Source organism: Plecotus auritus (assembly GCF_963455305.1).
Source record: "Plecotus auritus genome assembly, chromosome: 1".
Classification (NCBI taxonomy): Eukaryota; Metazoa; Chordata; class Mammalia; order Chiroptera; family Vespertilionidae; genus Plecotus; species Plecotus auritus.
Genome location: NC_137770.1, coordinates 59,149,862 through 59,175,312, shown reverse-complemented (window position 1 = coordinate 59,175,312; position 25,451 = coordinate 59,149,862). Strand labels below are relative to the sequence as shown.

The window sequence follows — 25,451 nt, the reverse complement described above, 5'->3', positions numbered from 1 at the left end:
ATTCTGGGAAAGGGCTATTTAAACTGAGACCTAAAGGATATAAAACCTTTCATGTGAAGAGCAGAAGGAAGTCTCTCTAGGCAGACAGAACAGCATGTGTAAAAATTATTAAGTGGAAAGGAGCTTTATGTGTTTGAAAAACTTACAAGAAGTGTTTTAAGGGATTATGGAGAATGCCTCTTGAAGAGATAGGCAGGGACCAGATCATTTTAGATTGTTATGGAATGAATGTCTGCTCCCACCCCCCACCAGGGGTGGGCAAACTTTTTGACTCGAGGGCCACAATGGGTTCTTAAACTGGACCGGAGGGCCGGAACAAAAGCATGGATGGAGTGTTTGTGTGAACTAATATAAATTCAAAGTAAAGGAGCGGAGGGGAGAACAAGAGAACCCTCTGCTCTTTCGGCTCCGCGGGCCGGATAGAACAGCCGAACGGGCCAGATCCGGCCCGCGGGCCGTAGTTTGCCCATGGCTGTATGTGTAGTTTTTGGAGGTGGAGCCTTTGGAAGGTACTTATGGTTACACTACGTCATTCCCCCAGGTGCACACACCAAGGACAAGCCACGTGAAGATACAGCAAGAAGGTGGGCAACTGCAAGCCAAGAAGAGAGCTCTCAGCAGGAAATGAACTGGCTGGCACTTTAATCTTGGACTTCCCAGCTTCCAGACTGTAATAAAATAAATTTATGTTGTTTAAGCCACCAGTCTATGGTGTTTTGTTATGGCAGCTCAAGCAGACTAAGACCTAGAACTTTGTAGTTTATGATAAGAAATTTGGATTTTATTTGAAGAACAACGGTTGATCATTTAAGGATTTTGAGCAGGAAAGTGATATGATTTATGTTTTTTAAAAGATTACATTAGCAGCTGTGTTAAGAATAAATTGGTGATGAGATAGGGGTAGAATCAGCAGACCAGTAATGGTGTCTTTATAAGAATAGTCCAAATGGAACTTGTCAATAAAGAGACATCAGTGTATTGGAGATAGTTTTCCACAAAACAAAATAAAAAGCAGCCATTTAGAGAAGCTTAAATAACATAGGTAAAAAAAAACCTATGACAGACAATAAAATTTAGCAAGGTTTCTGGATATTATATTAATAATGAAACATCAAGAGCTTTCTTATATACAAAGATAAAATAGAGGAGTTTTCATTTACAGGAATAAAACTAAACTAGCTAGCAATAAATTTAAAAAATGCATAAGATCAGTATGAATAAAAAAACTTTTTAAAAACCCTGAGAGACAGAGAGGAAGAATTCTAAGTGGAAAGGTATTGACTATTCTGGCTAGCCATCTAGAACAAAATAACATTGTTTTCTATCTCACTTATTATCCCAAATAGCCTTGCTGTGCCCTCCTCAGAGACACCAGCACCACGTGTCTGAGTCTCAGGCCCAAAGGACCCATGCTCCATGCCCAGAGGCATTAATACCAGCCTAAGTAGCAGCCCCTTCTCAGAGATTTGAATTTTAGTTCCCTCCTGTGTGTTTATATATTTTAGTAATTCCAACCTCTTTCCTTTGTCCTATAGCCTTAGAAATGTTAGCTGCTTCCCCCAGTTGATATTTCTGAGAAAACTTTTATATCCCATTTTACCACTTTAGTTTAGTATCTCTTAACAGTACTTTATATTAAATATATTCTGTTAAAAACAATTGGGTTCTGTCTCCTGACTAGACTCTGATACATATCTCAATTCTCACCAAACAGAAACTATCGTTACTACTAAGTTAACATCACTCCAGACAACTAGCTTACTATCTACCTACCAACTTTTCCTTTTGCGTAAAAACAATACCTTTAGAAAAATAGGATGCTATTTTTAAAATGAAAGCATTAAATTATAATTTAATAAAAGAAATAAGGTAAAACAGAAGAATATGCTAAGTATTTCTTCACCAAAAGAGAAATTTTGCAAAAGAATCCCCTAAGGATAAGAAAAGACATTAAGAAAAGCACTAAGTGGAAGAAATTATGGCTTTTCTTTTTTCAATTTTAGATAGCATTGATTGACTTCCTGCTTTGAAAGTTGAGAACAATATAGAATCCCATCTTATTCTATGTTTTCCCCCCCTTTAGCAGGATATTTTCTATCTGTAGTCAGTTCTTCATTTCAGGTAAGTTTGCTTTTATTGTATCTTTGAATAATTTCCTGCTGCATTTGTTGAGTGCTCTATTTCAGGGGCACTCATTATTGTACTAGAGAAATTTTTAGCTCCATATTTATTAGTTAGCTCTTCTGACTTCAATCTCTTTGTCTTTTTCATCTGTATTCTGATTATCTGAAGAAAGCTTTTCTATTATGTAATTTAATTGCTATCTATCTCTATTCTGTTCCCTATTTCTAACTTATTTGTTCTGAAAATATGTTGTTTTGGACCTCAATTTGTTTCCTTAGGTCCACAATTTACCTTTCATCTCATTTTGTTGTATCATAATCTTGTCTTTGAGCTCTTGTTTTATTAAGCTTTACCACTCAAAGTACATGGGAAATAGTTCCTTATGTGTAGGTTATGTGTTCTTTATCTTCTGCATGCTGCTTCTTTTTGCCTTCTTTGTTTTTGTTAGTTCATTTGCCATAGCATGTTTACGTAGTTATCATGCTTTTATCTTGCAACTTTGCCCAAACCTTTTATTTGCTTCGATTTAACATGGGTGACTTTTGACTCCCTTTTATTCACATGTAAGATTGTTTGCTTGATCTAGGTGGTATGCTGCATCTATTGAGATAATCATGATTTTTTTTTTCCTTTAAACTGTTTTAATGTTTCATACAGCCCCTGACATTTCTTAAATAAACCCAACTTACTCATTTTTATATAAATGTTATTTTTATATGACTGGATATGCTAATAATCTCTTTAGAATGCCTGCCTATATTAGTAAGATAAACCTGCTGGGGGGTGCAACAACCCATTTGCATGGGGGAAGTCCCTTGTGTGCCCTGATCCCTGATTCAGTGTGTATGTGTCCCTGGAGACTTCTGTCAGAGACAGTCGGGCCTTTATTTTTTTCTTAACGTTCTCTATTTCACTCTTTTTTTTCTTACTCAAAGGAGTGAGAAAATAAAAATACTGACTTAATTTGCTTCCCTGCAGACTTGGGGTTATTAGTGAGAATTCTCAAAATTCTATAAATCACCACCAGCTTCCAAGGGGAAGGGGTTGTCATAGAAGCTTCAGACAGTGCATTCACCCTGTTCCAGATGTATGGTATCGTGCTGTGCTGTCTCCCTTGGTGGCTGCTGTTACTGAACATTTTTGCTGTTGTGTTTTTTTTTTGAGTTTCCATTTCTCAGTAGGAAATGAGCAGAGGTTTTTATTATTAGAATTTATTTATTTTTAATTTAATAAATCTTTATTGTTCAGATTATTACAATTGTTCCTCTTTTTTCCCACATAGCTCTCCTCCACCCGGTTCCCACCCCACCCTCTGCCCTTACCCCCCCCCCCCCCCGCACTGTCCTCATCCATAGGTGTATGATTTTTGTCCAGTCTCTTCCCGCACCCCCCACATCCTTTTCCCCCCGAGAATTGTCAGTCCACTCCCTTTCTATACCACTGATTCTATTATATTCACCAGTTTATTCTGTTCATTAGATTTTTTTATTCACTTGATTTTTAGATTCACTTGTTGATAGATTATGTATTTGTTGTTCATAATTTTTATCTTTACCTTTTTCTTCTTCTTCCTCTTCTTAAAGAATACCTTTCAGCATTTCATATAATCCTGGTTTGGTGGTGATGAACTCCTTTAGCTTTTTCTTGTCTGTGAAGCTCTTTACCTGACCTTCAATTCTAAATGATAGCTTTGCTGGGTAGAATAATCTTGGTTGTAGGTTCTTGCTATTCATCACTTTGAATATTTCTTGCCACTCCTATCTGGCCTGCATAGTTTCTGTTGAGAAATCCGCTGGCAGTCGTATGGGTACTCCCTTGTAGGTAACTAACTGTTTTTCTCTTGCTGCTTTTAATATTATTTGTCTTTTGCTCTTGGCATTTTAATTATGATGTGTCTTGGTGTGATCCTCTTGGGATTCCTTTTGTTTGGGGTTCTCTGCGCTTCCTGGACTTGTAAGTCTATTTCTTTCACCAGGTGGGGGAAGTTTTCGGTCATTATTTCTTCAAATAGGTTCTCAGTATCTTGCTCTCTCTCTTCTTCTGGCACCCCCATAATTCGGATGTTGGTACGCTTGAAGTTGTCCCAGAGGCTCCTTACACTATCTTCATATTTTTGGATTCTTTTTTCTTTTTGTTTTTCTGGTTGGGTGTTTTTTGCTTCTTTGTATTTCAAATCTTTGACTTGATTCTTGCGATCCTCTAGTCTGCTGTTAGGTCTCTGTATAATATTTTTTATTTCAGTCAGTGTATGCTTAATTTCTAGTTGGTCCTTTTTCATATCGAGGGTCTCGCCAAATTTATCGGCCTTTTCTAGAAAATTCTTGAAAAACCTTATAACCGTGGTTTTGAACTCTATATCCAGTTGTTTGCTTTCCTCCATTTCTTTCATTTGTGACCTGTTTCTTTGTCTCCACATTTTCGCTGCTTCCCTGAGTTGATAGAGTGGCTTTGTGTGCTAGTCAGCCTCCCCAGTTACCTGAGGTGGACACTCTTGGTGCACCACTTTGTGGGATGTGTGCACAGTCTTGTTGTAGTTAAGCCTTGATTGTTGTTGGTATCACTGGGAGGAATTGACCTCCAGGCCAACTGGCTGTGAGGATCAGCTGTGTCTATGCTGGGAGAACTTCTGTGCTGGAGACACCCTTATGGGAGAAGACTTGCAAAAGCCTCTGTGCTCAGCTTGAATGGGGCAGAGTCTCGGGGCAGAGCAAACAGCATTGGTTTCCTGTCAGCCCTGCCCTAATAGGCCACTGTGTCTCACTGTCCCGTGGTAATCGCCGCTGCAAGCACCTCTGAGAGAAAGCCGCCCTCGAATTCTGCCTGCTGCCAGACAGTCCAGTTTCTCCCTGAATGAGTCTGGGTCCCCGGAGTCTCACCCGGAACTGGAGTTCAGTGCAGTTGGGAGCTTTTGTCTCCCTCCCACTTGAGAAAGCCAGCCGCATACTCAGTTGCCTACCCTCTCCGCACGCATGCCTCGGTACCTCTGCCTTCCGCAGTTCCCCTGAGTCTCAGTGTGCTTTTCTCTTTCCTTCTAGTTGTAGAATTTCCACTCAGCCAGCCTTCCTGTGGTCCTGGATGATGTCCATTTTGTCTTTTAGTTGTAGTTTTGAAATTGTTGTGCAAGGCAGAAGTTTTGGTGTTTACCTATGCCGCCATCTTGGTTTCTTACCTGTTGTGTTGTGTTTTTCTTAACACTATTTTGGTTCATTTGGCTTGGAATTATAAAGATATTCTGCAAAGTAGAATCTTAACTTAGAAGTTTATATCTAACTATATCTTTCACTCAGTCTCCATAACAAACCTATGAGGTAGCTAACTCATCCCCATTTTAAAAAAAAGAATTGAAATGTGAAGGGGTCATACCATCAGTCAAAAGCGGCACTGAAATATAAAACTAAGGTTTTATTTTCTTTTGCTTTCATATACAATCCAGTGATTTTTGAGCATGTTCCAAGGTTGTTTAATCATCATCACTATTTAATTCCAGAACATTATCATCACCCCATACCCACTGGCACTCATCCCCAACCCCCAGTCCCTGGTAAATCACTAATGTACTTTCTATCTATATAGATTTGCCTATTCTGGACATTTAATATAAATGGAATCATATACTATGTCACATTTTGCTTTTTTAATTAAAAATTTTTTTTAAATCCTCACTCAAGGATATTTTTCCCCCATTGATTTTCAGAGAGAGTGTAAGGAAGGGAAGGGAGAGATGGGGGAGAAGAGAGAAAGAGAAAAAAGGATGGATTTGAGAGAGGTTGCTTACCACACTCGCCCCAAACATGGCCAGGGATCTAGGCTACAATCCAAGTACGTGCCCTTGACCAGGAATTGAATCCGCAGGCCTTTAGTGCTTGGGCGTACACTCTAACCACCAAGCCACGCCAGCCGGGCCAGTATGTGGCTTTTTGTGTTTGATTTCTTTCAATAGTATTTATTCATTAGTATTTCATTCCTTTTAATAGATGAGTAATATTCCACTGTATGGATAGACCACATTGTTTTTAAAACTGATTTGAGAGAGAGAAAGGAGAGGGAGAGAAAGAAACACTGATGTGAGAGAGAAACACTGACCTATCGGCTGCCTCCTGCAAGCCCACTAGGGAATTGAGTCGATAACACAGGCATGTGCCCTGACCGAGAACCAAGCCAGTGAGCTTTTGGTACATGGGATGACATTCAATCAACTGAGCTACACCAGCCAGGGCTCTATGTTTAACTTTTTGAGGAACTGCTCAACTGTTTTCCACAGTGGTTGTACCATTTTATGTTCCTACAAGAAGAGGGTTCCAATTTCTTCACATCCTCTCCAACATTTACTTTCTCTTTGTTTGAAGTAATATCTCATTGCGGTTTTAATTTGCACTTCCATAATTACTGATGTTAAGCAACTTTTCATGTACTCATTGACGATACATATTTTCACTAAAGGAATGTCTATTCAAGTTCTTTGCCTTTTAGTTAGGTGGTTGTTGTTGTTGTTGTTGTTGTGTGTGTGTGTGTGTGTGTTGTCTCTTTTGTTAAGTTCTAAGAATTGTTCATATATTCTGAATATTACACTCTTATTAGATATAATTTGCAAATATTCCTTCAATTCTGTGAGTTCTCTCTTTACTTTGATAGTGTCCTTTGATGCACATAAGTTTCTAATTTTTATGAAATCGAATTTATTTATTTTCCCTTTGGTTGCTTGAGTAAAACTAAGTTTATCAACTTCTATGAAACTAGTCTTCCTCAATGGCTCACAAAAGGCAAAAGGAAAAACTTCCGGTTTAAACTAAAGGAATTCATATCTTTTCATCCTAATTTGATGTGGATATCTCATTTAAGTAGATGCTAAGTAAACAACTAATAGTGAGACCCAGTCTGTCCCTCAAGATCATTTATTAAAAATGGTTTAAGCCCTAGCCAGTTTGGCTCAGTAGATAGAGCGTCGGCCCGCTGTCTGAAGGGTCCTGGGTTTGATTCTAGTCAAGGGCACCTACCTCAGTTGCAGGCTTGGTCCCCAGCCCTAGTCAGGGCATGTGTGGGAGGCAACCAATCAATGTGTCTCTCTCACATCGATGTTTCTATCTCTCCCCCTCCCTTCTACTCGCTAAAAATCAAAGGAAAAATATCCTTAGGTGAGGATTAACTTAAAAAATATATTTTATTGATATTTTACAGAGAGGAAGGGAGAGGGATAGAGAGCCAGAAACATCGATGAGAGAGAAACATCGATCAGCTGCCTCCTGCACACCCCGCACTGGGGATGTGCCCGCAACCAAGGTACATGCCTCTGACCAGAATCGAACCCGGGACCCTTCAGTCCGCAGGCCGACGCTCTATCCACTGAGCCAAACTGGTTTCGGCAGGTGAGGATTAACTTTAAAAAATGGTTTAGGAATGACTAAAAACTATTACCAATGAACTAATGATTTCAGTAGCCTGTGTAAAATGAACTAATGATTTCACATTAACAATTTGTATATAGATTTCTTTAACAGAATATACTGACATACTGAATAGAGAAATGTGTTGTTCTTGAATCTGAATACCTAGAAATTCTGATGACTCTGGTATGGAAAAAGAATTACCAATGGTCTTAGAGGTCAAATAATAAAGTGGTTACATAAACATAAGTGTCAAACATCAAAGTCTTGTCTTTCCTAACATCTGTCATGGGTATTTAATTCTAATAAAAATACAAGTAGATAAAGTTTTAGTCTTAAAATAAAAACAATTATTAATAAACTAAAGGCCTGGTGCACGGAATTTGTGCACAGGTAGGGTCCCTAGGCCTGGCCAGTGATCAGGGCCGATCAGGGCCTTCTGGCTGCTGGCTGGGGCCTTCCTTCCCTGGCTGCCGGGCAGGGCCTTCTGTCGTTCCGCACTGCCCCCTGATGGTCAGCACACATCATAGCGAGTGATCGAACTCCCAGTCTCTTGTTCAAACTCCAGAGGGGAAACTTTGCATATTAGCCTTTAATATATATAAATTTTTTGTTAATCCTCACTCAAGGATATTTTTCCACTGATTTTGAGAGAGAAAGTAGAAGGGGAGGGGAGGGGCAGAGAGAGACAAACATAGATGTGAGAGAGACACATTGATTGGTTAGCTCCTACATGTGCCCCAACCAGGGCCAGGATCAAACCTGCAACTGAGGTACATGCTCTTGACTAGAATCAAACCTGAAACCCTTTAGTCAGTCCCTGGGCCAACACGCTAACTAAACCAAGACAACAAGGGCTTTGTTCCTCCTTTTAAAAACTCAATCCTGCCCTGGCCAGGTAGCTCAGTTGGTTGGAGCATTGAGTATGAAAGGCAGCCAATCAATGTTTCTCCCTCACATGGATATTTCTTTCTCTGTCTCTCCTTTCCTCTAAAATTAATAATCTATACTAATAAAAGGGTAATATGCAAATTGGTCACGATGCCCTCACAGTAACAACCGAACAGCAGGCTGTGTGGGGCGATCAGGCCAGCAGGAGGGTTAGCGAGGGATGACCAAATGACTGACCAGCAGGCTGCGTGGGGCGACCAGGCTGGCAGGGGGGTTAGCAAGGGATGACCAAATGACTGACCAGCAGACTGCATGGGGCGACCAGGCCAGCAGGGGGGGCACTGAGTGGTGACCAGGCCGACAGAAGGGGGCAGTGAGGGGTTACCAGGCCAGCAGAGGGGGGCAGTGAGCGGTGACCAGGCCTGCAGTGGGGAGGCAGTTGGGGTGACCAGGCCAGCAGGGGGGGCAGTTGGGGGTGACCAGAATGGCAGGGGGGGGCACTTAGGGGTGACCAAGCCAGCAGAGTGGGCAGTGAGGTGTGACCAGGCCAGTGGGGGGGGCAGTTGGAGGTGACCAGGCCAGCGGGGGGGGGGGGAGCCATTGGGAGCAACCAGGCCAGTGGGGGGGGCAGTTGTGGGCAACCAGGCTGGGGGGGGGGGCAGCTGGGGTGACCAGGCCTGCAGGGGGGACAGTTGGGGGTGACCAGGCTGGCAGGGGGGCAGTGGGGATGACCAGGCCGGCAGGGGGAGCAGTTGGGGGTGACCAGGCAGGCAGGGGAGCAGTTAGGCGTCGATCAGACTGGCAGGGGAGTGGTTAGGGGGTGATCAGGCTGGCAGGCAGAAGTGGTTAGGGGTAATCAGGCAGGCAAGCAGTTGGGAGCCAGCAGTCCTGGATTGTGAGAGGGATATCCGACTGCCGGTTTAGGCCTGATCCCTGTGGGGTACCAGAGGGGTCCCAGATTTGGAGAGGATGCAGGCTGGGCTGAGGGACACCACCCCCCACCCCAGTGCAAGAATTTCGTGCACCAGGCCTCTAGTGTAAATATAGCATTATACGAATCCTGTCAACCATTTGGCAATGCTTGATGGAATTCGTATCCTTTTAGAATGGAAGGCAGAAAGTGTCCTCTTTTGACGCTCAACACCTAGATCAATCTGTGTACTTAATAAAATTAAATTCAGAAAGCACTCAACATCAGGTATTTAGGATTTCAAATACACATAATTCCTGTGTCAGCTGTCTCCCCAAACTAGTGATCTTTGTATTACTGGTTTAAGGTTTAAGCTTATAAAAGTAAGTGGATGGTATCTATGTGTAAGCTGACTCTATACAATAATATCTCTAATAATAAACTTACTGTATGAACAATGACAGCTAAATTTTTAAACAAAAAAAAACTTCAGAAATTATGGAGGACAAAGATGCAAATATTCACAAAAATCATGTAATAAACTGCTTGTATTTGTTTTTCTCAGCAAAACTGTCAAATCTGACAAGTTTCTGTTTTTATAATATATTTTTGTTCACTGCTTTCTCCCTAGGAGAAGAAAACCTTCATTGCTTTTCACTCCATATGTACTCCCAATGAAAATGAGAAAGAATATGCTATAGGTCATTTACTTATTCATTAACTGACTCAATATACTTAAAAGTGAATGTTGACCACATTTCTTACTATATTTTGGACTTTCTATTCCTGATTTTAAAAGTAAAGACTTATATGGCCCTGCCATTGTGGCTCAGTTGGTTGAGCATTGTCCTATGCACTAAAAGGTTGCCAGTTCAATTCCCCATCAGTGCACATGCCTAGGATGTGGGTTCCATATCCAGTCAGCATGTGTACAGGAGGCAATTGATCTGTTTTTCTATTACATCGATGTTTCTCTTTCTCACCCTCTTTCTCTTTCTCTCTCCCCCTTTTTCTCTTTCTCTGTCTCCCCTTTCCTCTCTCTAAACATGTCCTTGGGTGAGGATTAAAAAAAAAAGTAAACACTTACAGATAACTTATAATGTACCAGACACTGTTGTCAGTGGTGCTTTATATATATTCATCTGTTTAATCCTTCAAACAACTCCATGGAAGAAGTATTATTCTCACTTTGTAGCTGAGGAAACTGATGCACAGAGAAATTAAGTCACTTGTCAAGGATGGCACAGCTAATAGATAGCAGAGCTGGGATAAGAACCCTGGCAGTCAGGCTCCAGAGTCAAACTGCCGTACTGTTTCTCAATATTACTATTAGCATGTCTATAGAGACTTGGAACAAGAAGATCTAAAATCACTCTTCACCATACCTTACAGTTCACCTTGATAATAAAGATGACTTAGAGCTCTAGCTGGTTGACTCTGTGGATAGAGCATCGGCCTGTGGACCAAAGGGTCCCCAGTTCGATTCCTGTCAAGGGCACGTAACTTGGTTGCAGGCTCCTCTCCAGCCTGGCTGGGGCCCTGGTCGGGAAGTGTGCAGGAGTCAACCAATCGATGTGTTTCTCTCACATCGATGTTTCTCTCTGTCTTTCCCTCTCTCTTCCACTCTCTCTAAAAGATCAATGGAAAAATATCCTCGGGTGAGGATTAACCAACCAAACAAACAAAAAACAAACAAAAAACAAACAAAAAGATGACTTAGACATCTTGAATTGCCTGGAATAAGAGCGCTAGAAGAGAGAACCGTGTAATCTTCCCAAGAGGTAACTCTTCTACACCTCTGGTGACAGCAAACAAGGAAGACCACATTACCTGAAGTTACCAAAACCTCTTCGTTAACATTCATCAAATTAGATCTCAAAAACACTTGTTGAGCTTCTGTAAGTATAGAAATAAAAGTAGTAATTCCTCCTTTAAGCATCTCATAATCTAGAGGAAAATTTTTTTTCTTTTTTATTGAAACTCTTAAATTTAACATGATAAATACTATGATAAAGATGAGCACAAGATGTTGAAGGAACATAAGGTACTCCTAGCTAGTCTTGACTGAGGGAGAAGATATCCTTACAGGTTTCAACTGAGCTGATGCTTTGAAGATGAGTGTCTTACCAAAGGTGGGGGGAAAAGAGGGCATGCCTTAACAGGATGTGCCAAGAAAGATTTATAGGCAAGAGAGACCATGATATGTCTAGAGAAGAAATATGAATATTTCAGTACTGGAGCATATGAGAAAAGGGAGAACATTTCACAGAACATGAAGGATAGCCAAAACCGGTTTGGCTCAGTGGATAGAGCGTCAGCCTGCGGACTGAAAGGTCCCAGGTTCGATTCCGGTCAAGGGCATGTAACTTGGTTGCGGGCACATCCCCAGTGGGAGGTGTGCAGGAGGCAGCTGGTCGATGTTTCTCTCTCATCGATGTTTCTGACTATCACTCTTCCTTCCTCTCTGTAAAAAATCAATAAAATATATTTAAATAAAAAAAATAATAAATAAATAAATAAATAAAAGAACATGAAGGATAGTGGACTAAGCAGTAGGCCTGGGCCAAATAAAAAAGGCCAATATAAGAAGGTTGGATTTTTATCCTAAAAGCAATGGGAACCACTGAAGAATTTTACAAAAAGATTAACATGACTGAATTATGTTGGGGAGCACTATGGCAATAGAACATAGTGACTAAGACTTTGGGCTTTAGAATTTAAGTTCTAGCTTTGCCACTTACTAGCTGGGTAAGCTTGAATATGTTACTTAACCATATATTAATCTCTCTGAGCATCAGTGCCTGAACTGTAAACCTAGAATGATAATAACATCTACTAGTAACTCACAGGGTTATTGAGAGGATAAAACAAGATGATCTATTTAAACCAGTTAGCAAACTGTTTGGTAAGTACTTAGCAGATGGTAGTCATTTATCAACATCAGTAGCAATGTGGAAAATGGATTAACAGGGACAAAATAGGAGGTAAGGAATCCAGTGAGAGAGTTACCATAATAACCAAAGAGATAAAATTTGAATTAAAGTGGTAATGGAAAGGTCCAGGAGATGATGGGTTCAAAACATATTAAGGGGCTGCCCGGCCAATGTGCCTCAGTGGTTGAGCGTCGACCTATGAACCAGGAGGTCACCGTTTGATTCCTGGACAGAGCACACACCTGAGTTTTGGGCTTAATCCCCAGTGTGGAGATAAAGTGCAGGAGGTAGCCGATCCCTGTTTCTCTCTCCTCATTGCTGTTTCTATTTCTCTCTCCCTCTACCTTCCTCTCTGAAATCAATAAAAATGTATTTAAAAACCCCACACATATTAAGGGGCATATATTTGGAACACTATTGGGAGGGGAGTGAGGGATGAGTTTGGGTCACTGGATAAATGATAGGGATTATGGGAGAAAAAGCATACTGGACATCTCACAGATAGATACTTTTCATTCAATACCTTAGAAAAAAAATTCATTTATCTCTAATAAATCCACTTGTCCTTACATATACCTGTGAGACCATTCTTTATGGTTTTTCTCCTCTAAATCTCTAGCTACTCCGTCACATTCTACTCCTCAGGGTCCTCTTTCCTCTTTTGTCTCCCAAATATTTGTGTTTCCAAAGTTTCTTTTCTCTTTTCACTTTTAACTCTCTTGAGTGAGCTCATCTACTCCCAAGGCATTAATTAGCATTCACCTGTTTACTGATAACTTGCAGATTCTTCTTTCTGACTCTGATCACCTGCCTAGGTTCCAAACCATTATATCTGTTGTGTACCCTGGAACATCCCATGGGGATTTTCATTCAATGTGTTGAAAACCAAACTCACTTTCCTACTAATCTGCCTAGCCCTTACATGTACCAATTAAAAAAAAAAAATCTTTCCTCAGACATTCTCTCACCTTCTCGACCCCTTGATTCTGTGACTACATAATTTATGCTTCCTCTCCAATCTTAATCCAAATCTTCCATACACCTATATAGTCTATATTTTTTAGTAAAGTCTACTTTTTAGCACTTTTATGACATTTGTTTTATTATCCCATTCTAAAATACATCCTTACCTTTCCAATGTAATTCTAACTCCGGTTAAAAGCATTTCAACTGAAATGAATGTCTTAGCTTCCTTCTTCATCCTTAAATTTCTGTCTTTTTTCCTCCATCTTTAAATTTCTGTCTTTCTTCCTCCATTCTCTTTTTTATCCAAAACTAACTCTTCATTTGCATTCTTGATGTTATTCCCCTTCTCTCATCTGCAGAGACCTAATTTATGAGAATAGGAGCCTTATCTGCTTCATCCGTTTCCAGAACAGTGAGTGCCTAGCACATGGTAGATATTAAAAAACATGTACTGAATGCTTTGTTAAAGAATTGCTTCTCTTTTTCTGTTGCTTTTTTAGTTTCTCTCCTCTCCCTCTACATCAAATTCTTCTGTTAAGTCTACAAATATGTTTAAATCTTTTTACAAGGGAGAAAAAATAAAGAAACCCATACAAATGTTCTCTTGATTCTATCTTTCCAAGCTATTGGCTATGTCTCTCTTTCTACCACCAAGCTGCTTCTTCTTCTTTTTTTTTCAAAATGTATTTTTATTGATTTCAGAGAGGAAGGATAGGGAGAGAGAGACAGAAACATCAATGATGAGAGGGAATGATTGATCGGCTGCCTCCTACACGGCCCTCACTGGGGATAAAGCCCGTAACCCAGGCATATGCCCTGACAGGAATCAAACCATGACCTCCTGGGTCATAGGTCAACACACAACCACTGAGCCACACTGCCAGGCATACCACCAAGCTCTTTTAAGACACATCTGCACCACTAACTTTACTACTTCAAAATGTGGTTTTTCTCCCAAAGTGCCTCCTCAAAATCATCACTGGTTTCTTATACTTTTTTCTCATCCCTCTTGCTCTTTTTATTGCTCCTATATAGTTTTTTAAATGTTTTTTATTGACTTTTTTTTTAGAGAGAGTAGATGGAGGGGGGAGGGAGCAAGAGAGCGAGGGAGGGAGGGAGGGAGGGAGGGAGGGAGGGAGGGAGGGAGGGAGGGAGGGAGGGAGAGAAACATCCCGCCGGAGATAAAACCCACATGTGCCTTGACCAAGGAATTGAACCAGCAACCTTTCGGTGCATACCAGCTAGGGCACTCCTATGGTAGTTTTACACTTCTATATAGTTTTACCAACTACTTCTTAGAACCTTTTCCAGGAGGTCTTTCATGATTTCTTTAAAGATAGATTATATGTACCTTTATTTCCTATAGATGGCCACAGTACTTATCATGCTCTTTATAAATGTGTGCTTATGCCAGTATCCGGGACTAGATAAAAAATGTCTTAAAGACCAGTGTCATCTCTTCTTAATCAATATATTCCCACTGTGTGGCACTATGAGTGCTCAATAAATATTTGTTGAATAATCAAATGAACATTGTCATCAGATTGACACCTAAGAGTGTTGGTTAAAATAAGTATGATAGGTAACATTCTAAGAGAAAAAAACAAGTAAAAGTAGTATAAGGGGCTATGGACAATCAGAAAGCAATATAAAGATATGAATGAAAAAAGATAAGAATGAATTACTTCATGTATTCACTCATTCATTCACAAAGCAATTAGGGGAGAAATAGAAAGACACTCAAGATATTGTACCTATCCTCATGGATGTGTTTTACAATCAAGGGTTGAGGATCTGGGAGTGCTAAAACCTGATAGACAGTAGGATTAAGATACTTTGCCATTTAAGAGCAATTGTGAATCTAATATTAAAGTATTGGGACAAGTTTAGAAGACCACAAATCAGCTTCCTCTGGTCCACTCACTTTTGCAATCTAGGTCTACAAGCAGCAGCTCTCAAACTTTGGTGTGCATAAGGAACACCGGGGATCTTTTTAAAGGTGGAGAAAAATCTCCCAGGAATCCTGATTCTGTGGGTCCAGGAATATGCATTTTTAATAAGCATCCCACAGGATTATGATGCGTTTGGTCTACAGAGTATACTACTGTAAAGTCCTTAGTAATTCACGTCATAATTTTGCCATATCTGAATTACACCTATAATATCTTAGCCTTATCCTAAGCAAGAAGTTTGTTGACTTATTTTTATAATACACATGAAATAAATAACTATAACTATTAAAAAGTCTGTCTGCATATATGAGTGGATGGGAAAGTTTGAGGAGCACTGCTCGGGTTTATGCTCTGTAAACACCACATCCTAAATGCAATCTAATGACACAGATTATAACCGAAAGTTCCAGGATAGTGAAGTTCAACAGAACTGTGCTGCAGAAGAGCTCATGTAGATACTCTGGTGCCTTGAATGGATTATAAAATAATCCAAAATTGTTTTTAAAAATTAATGTTCTAATTATTTCAAAATGACTTGCTATTTTTAAAAACCCTCTTTACATTGACTTTTTATTTTAAAGAATACTTTGCCTTGTATTCTGGTACACCTGAGCCAACTCCCAACAGTTAAGGCATCAAACTTAAAAATAGCAAGCAGTTGGAACAAAATGAAGATAGGTCTGTGCTTTTGACCCACAATAAAATATATGTCCATTTTATTTAAAATTACATTTGATTAAGACTGATAATTGGGTTCAAAGATATAAACTTGACAGCTCTCTTCCTTTTCCTTCAACCCTAAAATAATTTATAATAATAGGAAAAACGATATGGCAAAAAGATCAGAGGAATCATTGCATCTCAGAAAGGCCTATTCCTTAAAGGCTTTGGCAACTCGCAACTACAAAAAGAAAAGAAAGTTGAAATAGAAAACTGTCACCAAATGAAAGATTGTGCTGATAATAAGCCTTTAAACACAATATTCTGCTCTAAATTATGTGCTTGCTTAAATGGCTAAGAAAATCAATCTCTAAATATTTGAGTGGATGGTTTTTGAATACCACATTGTTACTGTGTCAAAAGCCAGTTCCATACATTTAATCTCTAGTCACATGGAACAAAAACATAGATGAATGACAATGGTCCTTGATCTCTACATCACTTAAGCCAATTGGAAATTTACCTGACTACTTACTGACTTATAAAGCACTCGATCTTGTTTGGATGAAAGGATTTTTGCAATCATCTCCTAACTAGCCTCCCTGCTTCCACCTGTTCTCTACAGCCTCTTCTCCACACCGCAGCCAGAGAAACCCTGTCAATATGTCAGATCAGTCACTCTTCTGCTCAAAACGTCCAGCTCCTGTCAGAATAAAAGCCGAAGTCTTTTGAAGGGCCCCCAGGCCCCCATATACACAATCACCTTATCCCCAAGCTCAGCTCGAACTCCTCTCCCTTTGCTCACTCAGCGCCAGCTAAATAGCTTCTTTGTTGTTTCTTGAGTACACCAGGCAAATTCCAGACCTAGGGCCTTTGCACTTGCTGTTCCTTTCGCCCAGACATATGCTGTTCTTCCCACACATCTTCATAAGGCCCTGCCCTATCACTTCCCCTGGGTCTCTGCGCAAACATCAAGTTCCAGGAGCGCTCTCTCACACATATATGTACTGGTCACCCCCTCACCCCCATACATAGTTCCTAACCACTTTCCCTGCTTTGCTTTTCTCCACAGCACTTGTCACTGACATTCTCTACCTCTTGTTTATCAGTCGTTTGCTCCCACCAGAGTGGGAACTTCTGCTGGGTGACGATTGCCTTTTGCTTTGTTCACGGTCATATCTCAGGGCCAAGAACCGTGCCTAGCACACAGTAGATGTTCAATAAACATTTGCTTAATGAACAAACGGCATTACACCCATGTTGGGGTTTTCAACCTTAACTCTACTAAGGGCTGGAAATAAAAGCTGGTGAATATCCTCCACATTTCCAGACAGCACTTGGGGTCTGTCAACTTACATGCATCGTCTTTTGTCTGGTACATCGTTCCCTCTGATTTTTCTTAGATAGTAAGGCAGCAGCAAAATGCCTAACGTGTACAAGGAAGAAGCAAACCAATCATGTATAAAACCGATTTGGGGTGATTCGATTCTTATCCATAAGCCAACAGAGAAAATGCCTTTTGGATTGACAGTTTCTCCTCTTGAGCTTGAGGAAAAAGACGCTGTGTGTTTGTTGTCTTCTGGAGGAAGGGGAGGGGGCTGAAAGAGACGCGAAGGCCGGTGCACCTTCTTCCAGAACGTCAACTCTCGTGCAGTCCAACTTACTTTTTTGGGGGGTGGGCATCGTTCGTGGTCTCGGCAGGGCGGGGAGGGTGTTTCTTTCTCACCCTCTGAGGTACCTATTGTGCTGTGTCTTGCGAACGAGATAAGGTGGAAGAGGAGCGGGGGACGAAGGGATGCTGGGTGCGCCTACAACTGCCTCCCAGCACAAAGTCGGGGAGGCGAGGGCTCCGCGCGGGTGTCGAGAGGGCGAGCGGGCGGCGGGGGCCGCGCGCCTCCACGGCAGCCTCGGCCCCGGGCGCAGGCGGGACGCGGGCTGCGCGGAGTTAGGCCCGGACCGAGCCGGGTGGCCTCCCCGCGGCCGGTCACGCGGCCCCCGCGCACCCCGCTCCCCGGACCCCCTCCATCGGGCGCCCGTCTCGGTTACCTCGAACTCTCTTCAGCGAAATGGGATCCTTCTCCTGTTCCGCTGACATTACAGACCGCGAAGCATGACTCCCCCCCAGGCCGCGGGAATTCGGTCTCTTTGATGCGGCGGCGGCGGCGGCGGCTCCTCCTCCTCCTCGCGGGGCCGCTGCGGCAGCGAGGCGAGCCTCCGAGCCGAGGCGCGGCCGCGGCCGAGGGCGGCGGGGACGCGGGCCGACTTTGCAAAGTTTGGGAGGAGGACGAGGCCTCGGGGCGGCCGGGCGGCGTGCGGGGGCCGGCGGGGCTCCGCGGCGGCTGCGGGGAGCTCGGCCTGGGGGCGGCCCCCCGCCCGGGGCCGGCACGTGCGGACGAGAGCGCCGCCGCCTCCTCCCACTCCTTCGCCGCCGGAGCCGCTGACAGGGAGGCGGCCGGGCGGCCGGGTGGCCGGGCCCTGGCGGCACTCACAGCGCCCTCAGAGGAGGAGGTCCGCGCTCGCGCCGCTCCCGAGTCGCAGACACAAAAGCCCCCAGCGCGGAGCCGCCTGCAAAACCCGCTCTGGGGCGGGCGACGGACGTGGCGCGGCCGCGGCTTCCCCGCCCTGCGCTCCCAGCCCCGCGCGGGGACGGACTTCGGGGGGCGGGGGCCGCCGCCAGGTCCCACCGCGCCGCCCGCCGCCGCCTCCCGCTCCGCCTCGGCCCAGCCCCCACGGCCCGCGCGCGCCTCTCGCTCCGCGCCGGGGTTCGCGGGCCCGCGGCCCTGGTCGCCGGGGCGAGCCGCGCGCGCCGAGGGGCCGCCCCGCGCCGCCCCGCGCCCCGCACTCCCCCGCCGCTCGCCAGGCCCGAGGACGCCCGCTCGGCGGCCCGCGCGCGCCGGCCCTGGCCCCGGCTTCTGCGCGGCGAGGGCATCTCCGAAGTTCGTCGGAGGCCGCCGCAGGCACCGTGGCCTCGCAGCCAGCGATCTGAAAGGAACGAACGATTGGAAAAAACTTTGGAAGTGGGAGCTGGAGAGTTCTCGGCGGGCATGTGGGCACCCACGTTCCCCGACTCCGTGTCCGTGGTCTGGACACCTGTTTGTGGAATTGCCTCAACTTTTAAGTTTTAACAACTTGACTCTTTAAGAAGGAGCGATGCGGAATTAATGAGAGAAAGAAGACTGGGTAGAAGCGGTGTGAAGGCTGAACCTGATTTGGACGTGAGAAAGGATTTGGTCACTGGTTCCACACCCATCCGTTGGGCTGTGTGACCCGAGGCAGCAGAGATAACCTCTCTGAGTCTCCGATTTCTGATCTCCGAAAGGCAGTGGAGTTTCGTCTCTGAGGTCCCTTCTGGCTCTGGCATTCTTCGGCTTACTTGTACGAAACGGTTCCCCCTGTTTGTTAGATTTTTCAGTTATTCTGCTAAAGAGAATCTGTAAGTGCAGGCTGGAATCTTCAACCAGGCGAGGCTCTGGGTTTATTTTGATGTTAGAATCACTAAAAAGCACTCATTACTCATATGAGGACTAGAACTAATCACAAACAGGCGTCGCATCCTTCAGGAGACAAGACCAATAACTCAGTCAACTGCACCTAGGACATCAGAGAGAACAGATGTAAACGTGAAGCAGCAGCAGAATGGGCTTTACCTGACAGGATATGGTGTGGCCAGGGTACAAATGTTACCCTTTCTGTAATCAGTTTTGAGGGAAATTCCTGATTAGAAGATTGAGGCTGGGGGGATTTTTCCTACAGGAGGCACATCTAGGAGAAGGCTCCCCACAACTAGAATGTAAACTCCATGCAGGCATTTTATCCAGTTCACTACTGTATCTTCCGGTAACTAACAATTACTGGCAAGTGTTGAAAAGAATCTTGTTGAATGGATGCATGAATAAATAGGATGGAAGTGGCCCTGGGCAGACTGATAGACGGGGTTTTGTGAAGTGTGGTAAAGCCCAAGCAAATGCTCAGTATGATCAAGCAAATTGAATCTCACGCGCTATCTCACAGGATTGTTGAGAGAAGATGTGAAAGCACTTTGAAAACATCAAACAATATGGAAACATAGAGTTTGTATTACATAATCCTTAGAGGGGTTGAGAAAAATCATTGCTAAGAGATTTTGAATTATTTCTTGTCATTCCCTTGAAGCTAGAAACTCAGAATTATGTAAAGCAAGAGAAATGAATTGGCCTCTTTTTAATGATTCATCAAGAATAGAAAGACTATCTTACTTGGTTAATGGATTTTTCAATCAATTTGACTTCCATATTTTGACAACTTACTTGCTACACATCCGAACTACCCGGAGTACATTCTAAAATTTCAGATTTCCAAGCCCCTCCCCAGATTTACTGAATCAGAATCTCTGGGAATGAGGTCTGAAATCTGTCTTTAAATGCTCTCTAGGTAATTCTACAGCAATGAGCATTGTGCACTAGACTCCTTATGTCCCCAGCATGACAGAATTCCTAACAAAATATATCTTCACCTTGCTGTTGTAGTCTTTATCTATGGGACTTGGTTGTGAATCCCAGAGTTAATCTACATCTTTATTCCTTTTTTCATACACAGGTAAAATCTGTTATTGGTAGGCCTACCCCACTATTTAAAAATACAAGCTCAGTCATACCTAAAACTCAACAGCAGGTACAACTTAGGCAAGAACAGGTTCAGTAAACTTATTCTGTGGAGGGCCAGATATTGTAGGTTTCACAGGCCATATGTTCTCTGTCACAATTACTCAACTCTGACATTGTATTAGGAGTGTGCTCAATTTGGGCCACAGGCTGTAATCTGCTGACCTCTAGACTAGAACTTGGATCACATAAAGGAAGTTGGAGCTCAGGGAACAGGACTAGACTACAGCTACGAATGAAGGAGACATTACCTAAGGATGTATTAACTCACCCAGGATCGATGAGAAATGAGAGCCAAGAACAGAATCCAGGGAAACACTGACATTTTAAAGTGTGGACAGAAATAGAGGAGCCTGTAAAGGAAATTGAGAAGGCATGAAAAAAAAAAAAAATAGGAGTGTTAGGACAATCAAGAAAAGGGAGAAATGATCAACATTGTCATATTTCTATCTTTAGACATCCTTGGCCTGGAATCTACTTAACGTCCTGATTTCTTATGAAGCATTTTATAGTCTTTGCTTTTAATATTTTACATCTCAAATTTTACATGTTTAGCCCTAACTGGTTTGGCTCAGTGGATAGCGCATGGGCCTGCGAACTGAAGGGTCCCAGGTTGGATTCTGGTCAAGGGCATGTACCTTGGTTGTGGGCACATCCCCAGTAGCAGGTGTGCAGGAGGCAGCTGATCAATGTTCCTCTCTCATCGATGTTTCTCTCTATCCCTCTCCCTTCCTCTCTGTAAAAATCAATAAAGTATATTTTTTTAAAAAATTTACCTGTTTATATTGTGAGATAGCATAGTGGAGCATTTAAGCATAAAGACTCTAATAGTTATATTTAAAATAAGTTATATTTTCAAACATTGAAAAAAATCATAAAAATTTGTTTTAAATTGAATAGAAATAAAAATGAAACCAGATTCTAGGTGTTTGGAAGTTTGCCACCATGGTTTGAATACTTTCATAATAATTGAAACTGTGGTCAGCTTAGCAACCTCTATATGTTGGTCAGCCACATCCAGCATCCCCTTGTTGACAAATGTAGATGGATGATCAAAAGCTCAAAGCTGAGGGAATCACAACAGATGATTTTTGGGAGATGTTTGTATGAGTCAGGATTCAATCCAGACACAAAAGCCACATAATCTAAACAGGGTAAATTTAATACAAAGAATTATTAACCACAGTAGGAAATTGGAGTATGGAGGGATTTGATAGTAAGAAGTAAAGAGAATGCTAAAGAACATGAGAAAAGCAGGTATGAGTAGGATCCATAAAACTAAGAGCACTCAAAGAATAGGCCCTTCTCCAGGCTACAACCCAGACCTGATTGGAGTATGCACAGCTATGTACTCTGAGGGAAGTGTCAGAGGAAGCTGCTGTCCCTACCTGCTGCCTGCATTGCAGGGTCCTGGCACTGGATAAGTTGCCAGCATTGCAGGAACTGGACCCTGAAGAAGCCATGCATGCTGCAAGAGCCTACCAATAGGAGCACCTAGAACAAGAAGAAAGCCCTTCCTCCTGCAATCTCTCTCCAGCACCCTCTACTAACAAAGTTTAACATCATGCCGCTGACAAAGGAAAAACATTTAAAGAGTACAGCATCATTTTTGCAGAGTAGGCAATAAAGGGTAAATTGGGCTTGAGTGGCAATAAATTGATTATTGACACAATGATAGTATGTACTTTAGCCTAGCAAAACTCCTTAAGTGACCTCATAGCAACAGCAACTTTGTCATAAAATGGTACCTTCTGATTTTTTGCTGTCTTGTCCAAAATGCGTATTTATTTTCTAGGCTATGAAATATGGGGCAAAGTTTTACTTAAAAATACTCTTTGAATTCATTCTCTTTAACCTCTTCTATTCCATGACATAATAGACTCACCAGAGTCTATAAATTTCCTCCTGTATATTTCTGATATATTCATTCTTCTCTATCACCACAGCCACCACCCAAGTCTAGCCATGATCATTTATCTCTCTTCTCAAATAGTACAATAATCACCTAATAGTTTTCCCCACATCCACTTTAACCTCTATTCAATCCACTTCCCATTCTGTAGCCACAGTGCTCTTTAAAAAAAAAAGTATAGATTCACAAAAAGTTGCAAACAAATGTATAGGGAAGTCCTGTGCATTCTTCCCCAAGCTTCCCTCAGTGTGAGCACGGTGTACAACTATAGTACAACTAGTGGCCCAGTGCATGAAATTCGTGCACATTAAAAGGGAATTAATTAGAGGAAATAATTTAATATTGCTATTTGCCCTTTCTCTATAATAGAAGTGTCAGAGATGAAAGAAAATTAGTAAAATGTATATGAAAACCTTCCTCCTGTCAGAGTCTGGGGCACACCATGGGACCCAGAGTCAAGTCCCCGCTCACCCACATGCACCTCAAAATCGCATGAGACCCTGACCTAGCTGTCCCCCTCCCCCATTGGGCTAGATCCAGACCCGGCCAGTCCCACCCTTGTCAAGCCCTGCCGGGCAGGGGGCATAGTCTCAGGTCCCCTGGCCCAGCAGCTGGAGGGGGCAACAGCCTCAGGTCCCCTGTCAAGCCCCATTGGCAGCGGGGTGCAGCCTCAGGTCCCCTGGCTTGGTGCTGGGGTGGGGGGTGCAGCCTGAGGTCCCCTGGCCTGGTGCCAGGGTTGGGGGCGCGGCCTGAAGTCCACTGTCAAGCCCCACAGGGGCGGGGAGGGTGTAGCCTCAGGTCCCTGCTGATTGCTTGTTAAGGCTCCTTATGGGAACTTGGACTCAGCTGTGGGTGCAGCCATCTTTGTGATGGAGTGATGGTTAATTAGTATATTCCCTCTTTATTAGATAGGATATCAAAACCAAGCAATCAACATTGGCACAAATCATGGAGTTTATTCAGCATTTACCTGTTATACAACTTTATCACATATGTAAACTTGTATAACCACCATGACAATCAAGATATGAAGAAACTCAACTGAATAATCACAAGATTCCCTAATAACAGGACTCCCTTCTGTTATTTCTTTACTAGAGGCCTGATGCATGAAATTCGTGCAAGAGTAGGCCTTCCTTCCCCCAGCTGCCAGCACCGGCTTCCCTCTGGCACCCAGGACCAGGGCTTCCCTCGCAGCCCCGGCTTCATCTGGAAGGATGTCTGGTCTAATTCGCATATTACGCTTTTATTATTATAGATAGCCATACCCATCCACTTTCCTGATTCCATCAGTGGCAGCCACTAACCTATTTTGCATTTTTATAATTATGTGATTACATGAAGGTTACAAAATGAAATCATGCAGTATGCATTCTTTTGAGATTCTTTATCACACAACAATTTCCTTGAATTTTATCTAAGCTATTGTGTGTGCCAATATTTTGCTCCTTTTTACTACTTAATAGTATTTCATGGTATGGATGTACCACAGCTTGTTAAAGTATTCACTGATTGAAAGACTATATGGGTAGTTTCTACTTTTGGGCTATTATGAATAAAGCCATTATGAACATTCATGTTCAAGTTCCTGTGTGAAAATAAGTCTTCATTTTTCTGGAATAAATGCCCAAGAATGCAATTGCTGGGTCATATGGTAAATCCATTTTTAGTTTGAAAGAAACTGCCAAACTTTTTCCAGAGTGCAGAGTACTCTTTTTAAAACACAAATCTCATCCTGTCATCACTTCACATAAAGGTCTTCAATGGCTTTCCAGTGCTATAATTTTAAAAAGATAGACTATACGATGATACAATATGATTTCCACTGACTTCTCCAATCTCATCCTGCACAACTCCCCTTACTCTTTATGCTCAATGGCCTTTTAAGAATTTCATCTCTAATAATTATTCTCCTGCCAGAGGGCTTTGAAAATGCTATTTCTTCTTCCAGGAATTCTCTTCTTTCTATGTCTAGTGCAATTAACTCAAAGTTTACCTTTCATTCTTGACTCAAGTATATATCTCCTCATTCTCCCTCTACCTCAGATTCTATTGGTTTGTTTGTTTTTTTCATATCCCTCTGCTTTATCACTTCTCTGTTTGAAATGACATATTAATTTCTGTGAATATCTGATTAAATTTTGTCTTCACCTCCAGACTCTCAAATTCATGAGTAAGAGTTGTGTTGACTTTTGCTTATTACTGTCTGGCACATATCAATAAACATTTTTTGAATGAATGAATGAACTATATACTTGCAAATAATTCAATGTCAAAGCCTTGATATTAATTTTGTCTATCCATTATTTAAGATATATTAACCACTCATATTTAAGATAGTCTGCTAAGCAATAGATTCCTATAGCCAAATTGAATTCATACAAAGTTTACATTAATACATTTAAGACTTATTTTATAAATATTTCTAGTGTATAACTATTATTGAAAAATAACAAAGAAAATGATTAACAGAACATTTTAATTCTTTAATATATTAAGGATGCTTGCAACTCAAGGAACAAATGTCTCTAGCTCTCTCCATCTTGATCACTGTATGTCATATGAACTTGAATACACCTTGCAATCAATAGCCAAAGACTTGAATATATATCCTATATAATAAAAGGCTAATATGCAAATTGTCCCTTCGACCGGGAGTTCAACCAGGGGGCAGGGAAGGATGGCCAACCGCCGGAAGCCCCTCCCCCTGGCCAGCCCAGCCCCATCAGCCCCGATTGGGGCGGGCTGGCAGGACTCCACCTGTGCACGAATTCCTGCACCAGGCCTCCTGTGTGTGTGTGTGTGTGTATATATATACATATATATGTGTGTGTGTGTGTGTGTGTGTGTATATGTGTGTGTGTGTGTGTGTATATATATATATATTAGTATATAGAACTATAAAGGTCCCTGGTATCTCTCTCCTGGGTCAGCTTCGTTAAAAATATTCATGGTTAAGTGAGCTGCCTTCAGTACCTCTTTGATCTTTGATTCTAAAGACATCTTGAGTCACATACTTCTTATATGACAGATGATAAAATCAATATGGCAAAGTAAAGTGGGATTTTTGCCTTGTTTTGTT

At 42.3% G+C, this 25,451-nt stretch overlaps 1 protein-coding gene across 2 annotated transcripts in view; it reads right to left on the bottom strand.

Annotated features, from left to right (window-relative positions):
- PYGO1 (pygopus family PHD finger 1) overlaps window positions 1–18,399 on the bottom strand; it is a 29,682-nt gene extending 11,283 nt beyond the window's left edge. Inside the window, exon 1 of one of the 2 annotated variants that reach the window (XM_080671206.1) lies at window positions 17,864–18,399. In XM_080671206.1, coding sequence (XP_080527332.1) covers window positions 17,864–17,912 — 49 coding nt within the window. In that variant the 5' untranslated portion in view covers window positions 17,913–18,399. Of the gene's footprint in view, window positions 1–17,173; window positions 17,244–17,863 lie in introns of those variants that run through there. The other variant, XM_080671207.1, reaches the window with a different exon arrangement.
- Window positions 18,400–25,451: the final 7,052 nt, after the last annotated feature.